The sequence below is a fragment of the Medicago sativa genome, chromosome 7, assembly GCF_051527215.1.
Source record: "Medicago sativa cultivar Bolivia chromosome 7, Bolivia_mono, whole genome shotgun sequence".
Lineage (NCBI taxonomy): Eukaryota > Viridiplantae > Streptophyta > Magnoliopsida > Fabales > Fabaceae > Medicago > Medicago sativa.
In genome coordinates, this window is record NC_140755.1 from 97,718,418 (window position 1) to 97,730,901 (window position 12,484).

The 12,484-nt window shown below is 31.3% G+C and overlaps 1 protein-coding gene across 1 annotated transcript; it reads left to right on the forward strand.

Annotated features, from left to right (window-relative positions):
* Window positions 1-4,820: 4,820 nt before the first annotated feature.
* LOC146910893 (uncharacterized) lies at window positions 4,821-8,638 on the forward strand. Its single transcript, XM_085729546.1, has 10 exons — window positions 4,821-5,008; window positions 5,092-5,207; window positions 5,425-5,533; window positions 5,652-5,691; window positions 5,943-6,032; window positions 6,142-6,241; window positions 6,358-6,497; window positions 6,769-6,871; window positions 6,970-8,021; window positions 8,300-8,638. Exons 1-10 carry the CDS (start codon window positions 4,864-4,866, stop codon window positions 8,544-8,546), a joined length of 2,142 nt encoding a protein of 713 aa, XP_085585672.1. The 5' UTR covers window positions 4,821-4,863; the 3' UTR covers window positions 8,547-8,638.
* The last annotated feature ends 3,846 nt before the right edge of the window (window positions 8,639-12,484 follow it).

Here is a 12,484-nt window from a genome sequence, read left to right on the forward strand (position 1 = left end):
GAATAATTGTCCTCCTTGGCTTCCACCCTGAACACAATAAAATATTGTCGAGCATGGTCAAGTAGGACAGCTGTCCTACTGCTGGGATCAACAGCACAAGTTCATGCATTTCTATGGCTCCCAAACAGAACTTGGCAAACAGGTTCTTCTGATCCTTTTATCACAAAAGAACCATTTTGAATGATGGTCACCTCTTTTCACCTTGTAAACAGAAAAAATACATTTTGACAAGCTTCAGCTTAACTGTTCTTGTCCTGTTTTTTAACAGCACGATTCATTTCTCTTAACTTATATTACGAAAGCAGTGGATCACAATAGAATGGAAAAGAAAACAACTTAATAAGTATGTAGTTAAGCACTTAAGCTCAAATCATAGATACGTAGTTTTGGGTAAGTCCATACCGTATTTAAACACTTCAATTATCAAAGGAATACCGTCTACCAACAACCACATCCCAGCCATTTTCTCACTAGATTGGTAAAATTTGAATAGGCTTTTGGCTCAACCAAAGAAACAAAAACAAGAACGCATTGGAGAGTAGAATGAAGTCGGATCAAATAGAGTTTAAAATTTCCATTTCATCATTTTTTATAACTTCTATGATAGAATATTGATCTCCTTCATATTGCCCACACAAGCTGTCGCTTTGATCATGTTGAAAAGTTCAATTGTCAAAACAAGTTACTCCCTCCGTTTCAAAATATAAGCAAAATTCACTTTTTAGGTTCATTCTTTTAATGATGTATGTGGTTCATAATATAAACCACATACATCATGAAATGAATGAACCTAAAAAGTGAATTTTGCATATATTTTGAAACGGAGGGAGTATGTCATTCTTTAGATGAAGTTAAACAGAACTGATGAAACCCCACTGATCAGATCAACGAGCCACTGATGCTCATCAACCATGTTGAACAAAGATTACTCAATGAACATTTCTATTTTCTAATTCTTTCTTAGGTTAACATCCAACATAAGAAACATTCTTGCTCTACTATTATCATTCAAAAAGCCACATGCAATCAATATTATTATTATATCTTCATCCATGTCTATCGTATAGCCTGAAGCAAAAATCTTTGCTTTTCTTGTTTAGTGATTTCATCTCTTTGGAAGAGATTGTTTGCACTCCGAAACAGTACCAAAATTGTGTCTCGCAGTGCAATTTTTCAAAAACTCTACACCCCTTGCTTTTAGTAGCATCTTCCATGTTTCTTAGACCAACTAAGTTAGGTTTCTGGTGGATGGGGCCGATGCATTCTCTTGTTGACCAGGAACCTTGTTTTCACCACATAAACTTTAACCAATGCATGAATAAATCAAGAAAACCATGCTGGAGTCGGTGGCCCGAGTCATTTGAAGAAAGCAAGAAAGCCATTTCTGTCATAGCACTTCTTCTATCCTCTGTGCTACTGATAATAAGAGAATGGTTGAGGTTGATATTGTCGTATAGCTAAGGTCAATTGTAGCCGATGCAGTTACAATGCAGTTGCCGAGAACCTCAAAACCATTATGTTGTTTTTGTAAACTCACAATTGTAGTTGTTAGCCTGAATTTAGAACCATGGAGATAACCCTCTTTTTGTTTGGTTCACAAAGACTGGGAAGATATATTTATTAATGGAAGGAAAGAGCAAATCTACATTTTGTCTCTATGGTGTTTAAGTTACATGTTAAGGATTTTGTTTTATGCATTTACAATTTTACAAACTCATATTCTATTCCCTTCGACTCTCCAAGCAAAATTTGAATTAGGAAGGATTTCTTTTCCTCCGTTCGAAAAATTGAATCAAGCATGTAAGACTTTAATCTCTTCCTCCCTTCTATTTACCTACAACCAAAAACTGTGTTAACCACCTATACAATGCTCTTATCTTATGCCTGCAATTGGGGTGGCTTAGAAACAAAGGTGTAGTTCTTGCCACCAGAAACTCCTTTTTCTAACAACAAAGTTTTGCAAAACTCACTGCCCAACCGTTTCGACCACTCAGATGTACATCTGGGTTTTGGCCGTGATTTCCACAAGCTACAAAGTGCATAACATTACATATAGTACTATTAGTTAATAATTTGATGGCTGTAGATCATTGTGTCTTGGAAAAAGAAAATGACCAAGAACACTACATAACATTATGTCATTTTTTAGTACCAAATTTCAGGAGAAGGGAATAGTATACCAATGGAAGGCAGAGAAAAATATTTGGACTCAGAATACTTAGAAGACTTTACCTCACCCTAAAGTGTAGGCAGGGGCTCAAAGCTATGACTTGTAGGGTGTGAAATCTTGATTTAATCTACATTACCAAACTTTTAGGCTTATCATGAAACTTTTTTTCTTCTTCTAGACCATAACTAGTTTACTACCAAGAATGAGAAAAAACAGTTATGCCTCCTCATGACATTAAATGAATATTAAAGATGACCTTAGTTTAATGGTTACACTTGTTATGTCTGGCCATGCTGTCTTATAAATGTTGTCATATCTAGTTTGTTTGAAGCAAATTCTTAAATGAGAAATATCCACGTTGTTTAAGAATTTCCGGAAAGAAATTGAACTGGAAAATCTTTTCAACCACACAATAACCAATTTTGTTAGATTCGAACGTGATTTGCTATGTGGAGAATACTTGTAGATTTCATCTAAACGTAGTTATTGTTTTCAACCGTATAATCAATGATTCTACATTTTTTTTCCTACCCTCACGTTCATATTAAACACCGAAACTGCATGGCCACACTTTGTTTAATTACTGGGACGACTCTAATTATGTAGGCTAGCATGAGCTAAATGCCTAAATGTTCACTATAACTTTTTTTCTAAGTAATAAATGTTCACTATAACTTCTAAAAAGTAGCTGATAGCTAATAACATATGATTTGTATAAAAAAAATTATAGGAGTAAAGTATAAATTTATAGCTGATAAGTCAGTAAATTAAATTTGTAGTGTTTAGTATGTTATGAGGTTGAACTAACTAATAAGAATAAGATTGATAGAGAAAATGAAAGCAATCGACAGAAACGTTAGTTGAAGTAATTATCAAAAAACACTAAGCTAGTAAAATCCCATAAATTCTTTAATTTTTTTTTTATCAAATAGGTCTATTTTAGTAGTATGAACAAGTTATAAGCTTGAAAATTAATATTGCCAAACAGAGCCTAAACGTTTCCTAGAATTTTAGAAATCTAAAAATTGAGCGTTCAAAACATTTTTTTTTATAAAGGACCGCAATATGACGAATTTTTTTTGAGAGGTTTATTACGAAGGATGTTCGTTGATTTATAAGAAGTAAGTAAATTAATAAATTACAAGTATGATAATCCTTCTGTGTTTAATCATTATTCTACGGAAAAAAATTATTCTAAAATTTTGATTGTTTTAACAAAATAAGATTCAATTAAGCATACTTTTCTATTTGTATTACAAAAATCAAAACAATGTAGTATATTTTATTTATTTTTACTAAATGAATTAAGAGCAATAAATCTATAATCATCTAAATTTATTTTGGGGCAACCGTTTCGGTACACCTTAAATCCCATATTGCTTGAGAATCGAGCAAATGATAGTTTATATGCAACACTCATACTCTTCAATCCAATGAGACGTCTTTTATAAATGACAAAAATCATGATAACTCATTCAACAATCTAAAGTGAACAATACCTTGTCTAAAAATAAAAAAAAAGTGAACAATACCTCAAAACTTATTATGACATACTTAAGAGTGATCATGTAAGATCAAATCTTTGAATCATGTAGTAGTGTAAACTCGAGAAGATTATCTTCTATTCTGCGGTAAAAAATCTGAGGCATTCTGCATTTAGTATATATTATCAAGTTGTTGAATTTGACATCAAACGGTTCATATTTTAAATTTGATATTTTCTATTTTAATTCAAATATAATATTAGCAGCATGGGGAATATTAACTAAAGGACACCGACCAAAGTTAAGATCATTTCATGACAACATTGCAATGGAGGCAAGAGCAAGAGTTTATTCATGATTATACATCATACATGCAATTGTTTCTGGACTTTTTCTAAACTAAGAAAGAAACAGAGACACACCCTCAACTCTAGTAGTAGTTAGTACCCACCATTGCCAAATTAACCTCATTCTTTTGATCTATTCTCAGTTTCATACAATACCTACTACCACATCTTTTTTCTTTTTGTAACTAACTACCAACCAAAACTTTCCCTATATTATCATGCATATCATATGATATAATTAAATATGAACGTACATATCATCATTCATATATAGCTGTATTATTGTGTGATCGGGTATGCATCATGGATGGTCCCACTAAATTAAAATCTTTGACTCCTTTGCAGTTTTCCCGGTATAATTGACCTACTTTGGTTTTTCACACAGATTAAGAAAAGTGTATAAATAAAGGGAAAAGTGGAATATATTGTATTGGGAATGATAAAAGTACTATTATTTAGTAGTACTAACGGTTCTGTCAAATTCTGCCACATGTCATTAGTAAATACTTTTGTCTAAGATAGATATATAATATAGTATCATAGTTTATTTTAAAACTATATGAATATGAATTTTATTTCATCTTGAGTTTGGTTTTGATCATGTGGTTTCATTAAATAATATGTCATCTAATTAGGTGTCCTTTCTCTGTCCAAATTCAGTTAACTAGTGGCTGAAAATTTTCAAATTTATGGTGTGAACAGAAACCTTTTAGGACAATTAAGTAGCTGACAAGTACTTTTTTTCTTATATGATTTTGAAGAATAATCATATCATAATAATATCATATAAATAGTTGTTTATGGCATAACTTTGACTTTCTGATGGAAGGCTCTTCTTCCTTCTTTTTTTAGATACATAAAGATGGACAAAAGGAAAAATATTGTGCAATATAGGGAGAGGTTGGATAACACTCTTACCTCATTTGATCTTACAAATTATGAGAAACTCAAAACTCTTGTCAAAAGTCAACTCCATCATTCTTCACAATCAGAGATGGAATTGGAAGGTATATATGATTTGAGCTTGTTCTGGAAGAAATATATGTTACCACTAGTATCATGAGTTTATCTATTTCTTTTTTTGTTGCAGGATATGAGGAGAAACTAGAAAATAAGACTGCTGAGTTATCAAACTTTCTTGATATGATGAGAAGTGCTTCTGCAGATGAAAGTGGAGGATTTAGCACATCAAGGACTGATTGGAAAGTAGGCTATCTACTCTATAATTTTGACCAAGTTTTGTTTTATTTTTATCCAATTGATAACTTCATTTCAGAAGGGGAAAAAATTCAATGAACTAATGCAATCTTGTGTAACAACTAACAATTATGTTCTGAAGTCTAATTTTGCTTTCATCATTAGATACATGAATTTTTCAATTAAATTCTCAAGGCAATTTTGATCGTTTTTCTTCTTTCGACAGTTAAAACAGGATAACGAGGAATTCCGTGTTATGTATCGTGAAGGACCAGAGGGAACTCCCTATAATACATTGCTTATTGAAGGCTATGTAGATGGACCTGTTGATGTTGGTCAGTCACATTAAATCAGTCAATTTTTTTTAGCATCACCCTTTTTAAGTTTAACAACGAAGACCATATTATATATTTTGATATGTGAAATTTTAATGAATTATTTTGTTGATGACAGCTTTATGCGTCTCATGGGAATCATCCCTTTATAAGAAATGGTGAGAATCATCATGATCATTAAGATGATGTACATTCAGTTTTCTTCGTATTTGTCTCATAATGACATGACATTGAAAACTAATGTAATTTATTTTTTCACTCATGAATATCTATGTAAGGGTGGTAATTAGAACAATTAATGAAAATTATGGCTACCAGACACCAACTGATATTATTAAGCATACAAATTAATTTGAATCTAAGTGAGATACTTGATAAAATAACCTTTATCACAATTTTCATTTCTCAGGTGGCCACAGTTTACTGTTCCTACTTTCAAAGTTACTGCATCTGATTGTTTGCAGAAGGTCCAGACTGGAGAACAAATAGCACTAATAAGGTTTGTATTGCAAGCAACAATTGAAAAAAGTATCCCATTTTAATCTCACTCGCCATATTAAACGCCTTCACTTTTGAATGCTTGTATTGTTCCATATTTTGTAAGAAAGGATGAAGCCTCCATGGCCACTGTCTACAAGGGAGGCTGTAGCGCATTATTATCTGTTTGAGTACATTCAAGATGACTTGATAGTAGTTCTTTTGAAAACGGTACTCACCTCGATCTTTTTTTCTGTTTCTTTTTTCTTTTCTTTTCTTTCTGTAGAAAGTTAACTATGAAGTATTATCTTTATGTTTTAAGAAATTTATGCTTAATTTTATCTCAGGTCACTGAGTCAGAGAAAATTAATGAGACTATTGATGGCTTCAGCAATGATGTGATTCCTGAAGCAAAGGGTGTTGTGAGAATTGATTTGTTGGGAGGTTATGTTATACAAAAGGTGACATCTGAAAGAAGTTATTTCCGGTGAGTTTTTTTAAGTGAGTACTCAAACATTAGTAGTAGCTTGGAAGGATTTTATATCATTTGTTGATTGGAAAATGTTAGTATAGAAGTTATGTTAGAAATTTCTCTTTCATTGGGTTTGAACCTTGGTTATTTAACTTCTTCGGATAGATAATTTTTATCATTGATTTTGCAAATAGCTGCTTTTTGCCAATAAGTAATATTTTGTTTCATGGAAAATTATGATCGAGTATTGTAATGTATTTTAATTATTTTTTGTCAAATTTTGTAGGGCAATAGGGAATTTGGATATCAAGCTGGATTTTATGCCTCCATCCCTTATAAATTTCATTTCAAGGCAACTTATTGGCAGTGGTTTCAGACTTTATCAGAAGGTTGTACATTCTTTTCAGATATGTTTCTTTTAAAAACTATATTTGTAAGTTCTTTTTTATCATCTTCTGACACTAACCAGCCCTTGGTGTTGTTATAGGCTGTAGCTTCTAAGATGAACGGCGACAAAGAATTCGGCAAGGCCTTGACTGACTTGTTGTATGTTAGAATTCGTGAAGCTCTATACAATACCGATGAATCAAATGCTATGGATGAGGACGAGCTTAAGCAAGTTGCAAGCATTTTTCCTGCTGAAGAGCTTAGTCAAAGTAAGCAAGATTGGGTGAAAAATATGTCTCGGGAGGATAGAAGCAACCAAAATGCAAATAATTACAATGGTGAGATTTTAGATACAGGTAGTGAAGAGATTGTACAAAGTGAGAAGGATTTCAAGAAAGTGCATGACATTTCAACTGAGGAAGGTGATACATCTTTTGTACTACATGGCAGTAGGAATTGTGAGATTGTCAACGCAGACAGTGAAGAGATTGTAGAAGAAAATATTGAAGAGATTGTACAAATTGAGAAGGATGTCAAGAAAGTACACGACATTCCATTTGAGGAAAGCAATACATCTTTTGTACTAAAAGGAAATAGTAACTGTGAGATTGTAGATGCAGATAGAGAAGAGATTGCAGAAGCAGATATTGGAGAGATTGTACAAATTGAAAAGAATGTAAAGAAAGTAAATGACATTTCAGTCGGGGAAGTTGATACATCTATTGTGCTAAAGGGCCAAAAGAATTGTGAGATTGTCGACGCAGATAGTGAAGCGACCATAGAAGCAAATATTGAAGATATTGTACAAATTGAAAAGGATGTGAATAAAGAACATGACGTTTCAATTGAATATGATAATATACGAGGTGTATTGAAGAGAAAGAGTAATGTATATATCAGCTCAAATGTAAAACAGGCTTTAGAAACATTAGAAAGGGCTATTTCATCAGTTCAGAAATACGGATTTCGTTCACGCAGGTTCTCTTTTAGCTTTGTTAATGATGAGACAAGCTGCAAAGAAAAAGATGACAAAGAGTATCCGTATTCTGCAAAACTTGTTCAGCCATCTGTTGAAAATGATGTCAGTGCAAAAGGACCAAGCAGCAACATACTACGGGAAAGTTTAGATGATCTCGAAATCCAAAACTTCAGGTAAGTCTAACTCCACCTCACAAAACTGCTTTGTAAGGTGAGGATTGTTTCCCATTTATAATCAGTGCTTAGACTATATTGCTATACAATGTGAGATTCTTGAATGGTTATTTAGACGAATAATTACAAAAATTACGTGGTTATTTAGACGAACAATCACGAAAATTATGTTTATATATATTGTTACATATGATTGTTTGGAAATATTAGGCAAGTATCAGAAAATGTAGTTTACAATATATTTGATTGACACTTTTATTTCCTTTCGGTTCATTCAGGCACACAGGAGCAGATCTTAGCATGAAGGAAGTAAATTACAACAAAATAGCACCGGATTTCTCAAATCAGAATCACTTGAGACCAATTGAAGCAAGCCAGATTGATTCATATTCATTGAAAAATGAAACAACGCTGAACCAGACAATATCTGATAACAAGCAATATACAAGACCAGACATGTCTTCAGATGTACCAAAACAGTTAAACAAGAGGAAAAATTATAGATACTGTTGTTTTATGCATTAGCAGAAGAAAATAGGGTACTTACAAGTATTTTGCTAACTTGCAACACAAGAAAGCCTTGACAATTTACTACAGGATTGATATATGTTGGACCAGTGTTGTTCCTTGTTTGGGGTTTTCCGAACTTTCCATGCATTTATGTGAAGTGAGTGAGACTGAGATTAGAGTCTTTACAGAGAAAAGAAAACTTTCCCTTGAATCATAGACCAATATTGATGAACAAATAATTTATGAATACTTTAAATTCATGTTATTGTCATTTAAAGAAAAAAGGGGACTTTTTTTTGTACAATATTATTTATAGATGAGTCTTAGGAGTGTCAAAGGTATGTTGAAGCAATAAAAAGAAATTTTTGTTTTTACTAATACTTTCATGAGTAACCTCACACGTGTTCTAAGAGTGTCGTACGGGTATCAAACACCGCCGCATATCCGATACTGAGACACACCTAATTTGAAGAGTGTCCATACTTCATAGTCCATCTCTCTATTGGAGCTCCACCTTACTTCAGCACGACTTTCCTCTGGTTGCTGCTGTCATAGCCTTACCCGCCGCTACTATGGTACATGGGATTTTCATCCCTTTTAATTTCCTTCATTTTCTCATGCGTCGTTCTTTTTATTGGTTTGAAAGAGCTTAATAGCAAACTCAGACACAATAAATGTTTTTTTTTTTTTTGAAGAATCAGACACAATAAATGTTGTAAAACGGAGAATTGCGGATTCAAACCGCAGTCCACATATTAAATGTCTCTAAAAAATACTAGTAGTTACAATAAAACAAAGTATTTCCCTAAAAAAAACAATAAAACGAAGTATTTTTTTTAAGACAAAATAGAGTCCGGCAGTGAGGGAAAAAAGACTAGTTTTTTTTTTATAACAAGATTGGTAACCACATTTTCCATATCTTATTTATAAAAGGTCTTAAGTTGTCTTAAACAACTTTTTGGAGCCAAAATTTGAGGTTAATTTTGTCATTTTAATATTGACATCTCATTATTATTATTATTATTTAATATATATTTAAGCCATTGAACAAACTTTTGCTAAATTTGTGCCATAAACTACGAAATACGTTTTTTTTTCTTCCATAATCTTAGTTTGTTTTTTTTTTCTTTTCGTTTTTTTCTTTCATAATTTTATTTTGTTTTTCTTTCACATTATTATTTAATAATATATATTTAAGCAATTGAACAAACTTTTGTTAAATTTGTGCCATAAACTACTAAATACATTTTTTTCTTCCATAATCTTTGTTTTTTTTTTGTTTTTTTTCTTTCATCTTATTTTGTTTTTTGTTTGATGGACATCATAGTTTGTTTTCTATTTTCTCTATTTTTTTGGTAGTGCTATTTTCTCTATTTATTTGGCAATATAAACACCGATCCCCATATGTTTTTTTTTTGTTTTTGTTAACTATGTTTTTCTAAACAAACTTTTGCTAAAAAAATTTCTCATTAAATTTATGGCACCAAAGAAAGAAAAAAAACCTCATCTAACGTTTGTCTTTGGTAACTAACTCTGTCTACATCTGTGTCACTTTATGCCAAACTAATCATTCCTCAACTCTCTATATAAGTAACATCAAATAGTATTTATAAGTCATACTTCATCCTTCATCCTTCGATTAAATCATCTTCCTTCAAATTAATCGTACGTCATATTTTTTTGCTTTGAATATCTTTTTTTATTTCTAACTTCTTTTTTATATCAACGATTAAAGTATCTCCCTATTAATATTTTTAACTTTGTCTACCTTTCTATGATTTATTTCTTTTCAATTCTATGTAGGATGAATAATGGCTTCTCATATTACTGCTACTGATGACATTGTTGCTGGAAAAATGATTGGAAGATACGTGTTCGTATAGTTAATCTTTGGAAAATTCCTGATTTCAACAAACCAAAAGAGGCATCCAGTATTGAATTACTTTTGCTAGATGAAAAGGCATGGGTCATGTATATGGTTCAGTTGTACCTATAAATTTTGTTGTTAAATATCTCTGATTTATACTACAACATGTTTGTGTTATGTGTGATGAAACAGCATGCCTCTATATACTTTTATATGGTTCTATTATACCTATCCATTTTTGTTATTAAAGATCTTTGATTTATTCATGTATTTCACAAGTTGTACCTTCTGTTTTTCATCACAAGTAAATTTAGCCTGTTAAATTAAAAGAACCATATATGAACGTGTTAGTAAAACAATTAGCCAATTAAATTTAAAGGTGGGGATTTATTTGTTTTGGTTGTTGCTGTGCAGTTTTTGGATGCGCGGGGTTCCTCTTCCTCCACTATAATCTTCTTTGTTATTTTGAGTTCACTTCACTTTATTTTTGGGTGGCTCTGTTTTAATATAATATGCCGTTAAAAAAAAATTAAACAGCAAAACTGCACAGCCGCATCTAACAGGAGCAGCAAAACTGCTGAACTGAATTTAGCATGACACGGCATAGGAGAGGTTAACATACCTCAGCCAGCTGCCTGCCCAAAACACACCCGAAAAACAACCTAAACTATTATAAATTGATACTAAAAGAAGTTTTTTAATTTGATTCATGTATGTCCATACATGGACATGTTGATATGATTATATCATTTTTTTTTGTTTCACCTTTATTTTTTTTGAAAGAATTTGTTTCAGGTTTATAATTCTCATTATCTTTTTATTCACATAAATTCACATAATATTTTATTTATTTCAGTTGTCAAAGATACAAGCTTCTATTAAAAGCAAGGATTTCAAACAACTTGGAGATTCTATTGAAGAGGGTGCTTCATATACTATAGAAAAGTTCTTGGTCCAATTGGTCCAATTTAATAAAGGAAATTTTAAGCCAGCAAATCACAAATACAAGCTAACTTTGATAGGAAGCACTATTATAACCAAAACATCTTATGATAAAATTCCTGCAAATTAAATTTGTTTAACTTGACAAAATTTCAGGACATTATTGGTGGTACTGATAACGGTGTTTTAATGGGTTAGTAATTTATACTAAACTTACAAATTAAATATTAACTTATTTTAATATTTTTATGATTTCTTTTTTATGATTCTACAACCATGTTTATTTGTAGATGTCATTGGCCATGTAGTTGGAACGACTGACATTAAGGATATTCAAGTAAAAGGAAAAATGACTAAAATCTTGGACTTGATTCTTGAAGACCTTGAGTTAGTGGAGTTTTTTTTTTTTTTTTTATCTTTGTTTTAACTACATATATAGATGTTTTTTTAATTATTATTCGTAGTCTAATAAAAATTATTTTGTAAATTTCAGGAACAATACAATTATTTGTACTTTATAGGGTCATTTTGCTGAACAAATGAATAGCTATATGAGCACAAATGGAAATACTTTTTCTATTGTAGTTGTTATGCATCTATGTCGACTTAAATTTTTTGGTGGTAATTAGATTATCTTTTTAAATGTAATTATTTTTTATTTCTTTGTATTGTTAATGATATATATCACTTAATACCTTTTGGTGTATCGTTTTAATAGGTATGTATGGGATTGCCAATGCATTCAATGAAACCAAGTTGCTTATAAATCCCAACATTGAAGAATGTTGCACCTACAAGAAATTACACATATATTATATATTGATAATTATTGAAAGTTTTTTTTGTTTTGTTTTTGTTAAGTATGATTTTCTTATATTTTACGATAGAATAGAAACTGGCAATGCATCTTTGACCCAAGGGGTCACCCAGATGACAGCACAATCTTCACTTTCTTTGTCTAATGATCTACTCCAAACAGAAAACATGACAATTTCAGATATTACACAAGTTAAACAGGTCTACAACTTTATGCTGATTTGCTTTGACTTATACTATTATACTATGTTGTTAAATAATTCTTAATCCATATCTTTGTGTTTTAATTTTCTAATTATTATTCTTTAAATAAATTTAATAACTATGC

Bases quoted from the DNA above. Each gene is read 5' to 3' on its own strand.
- LOC146910893 (XM_085729546.1), top strand. From the start codon at position 4,864: ATGGACAAAAGGAAAAATATTGTGCAATATAGGGAGAGGTTGGATAAC. The intron at 5,009-5,091 runs GTATATATGATT...TTTTTGTTGCAG, and splicing joins ATCAGAGATGGAATTGGAAG to GATATGAGGAGAAACTAGAA. The intron at 5,534-5,651 runs GTCAGTCACATT...TGTTGATGACAG, and splicing joins AGATGGACCTGTTGATGTTG to CTTTATGCGTCTCATGGGAA.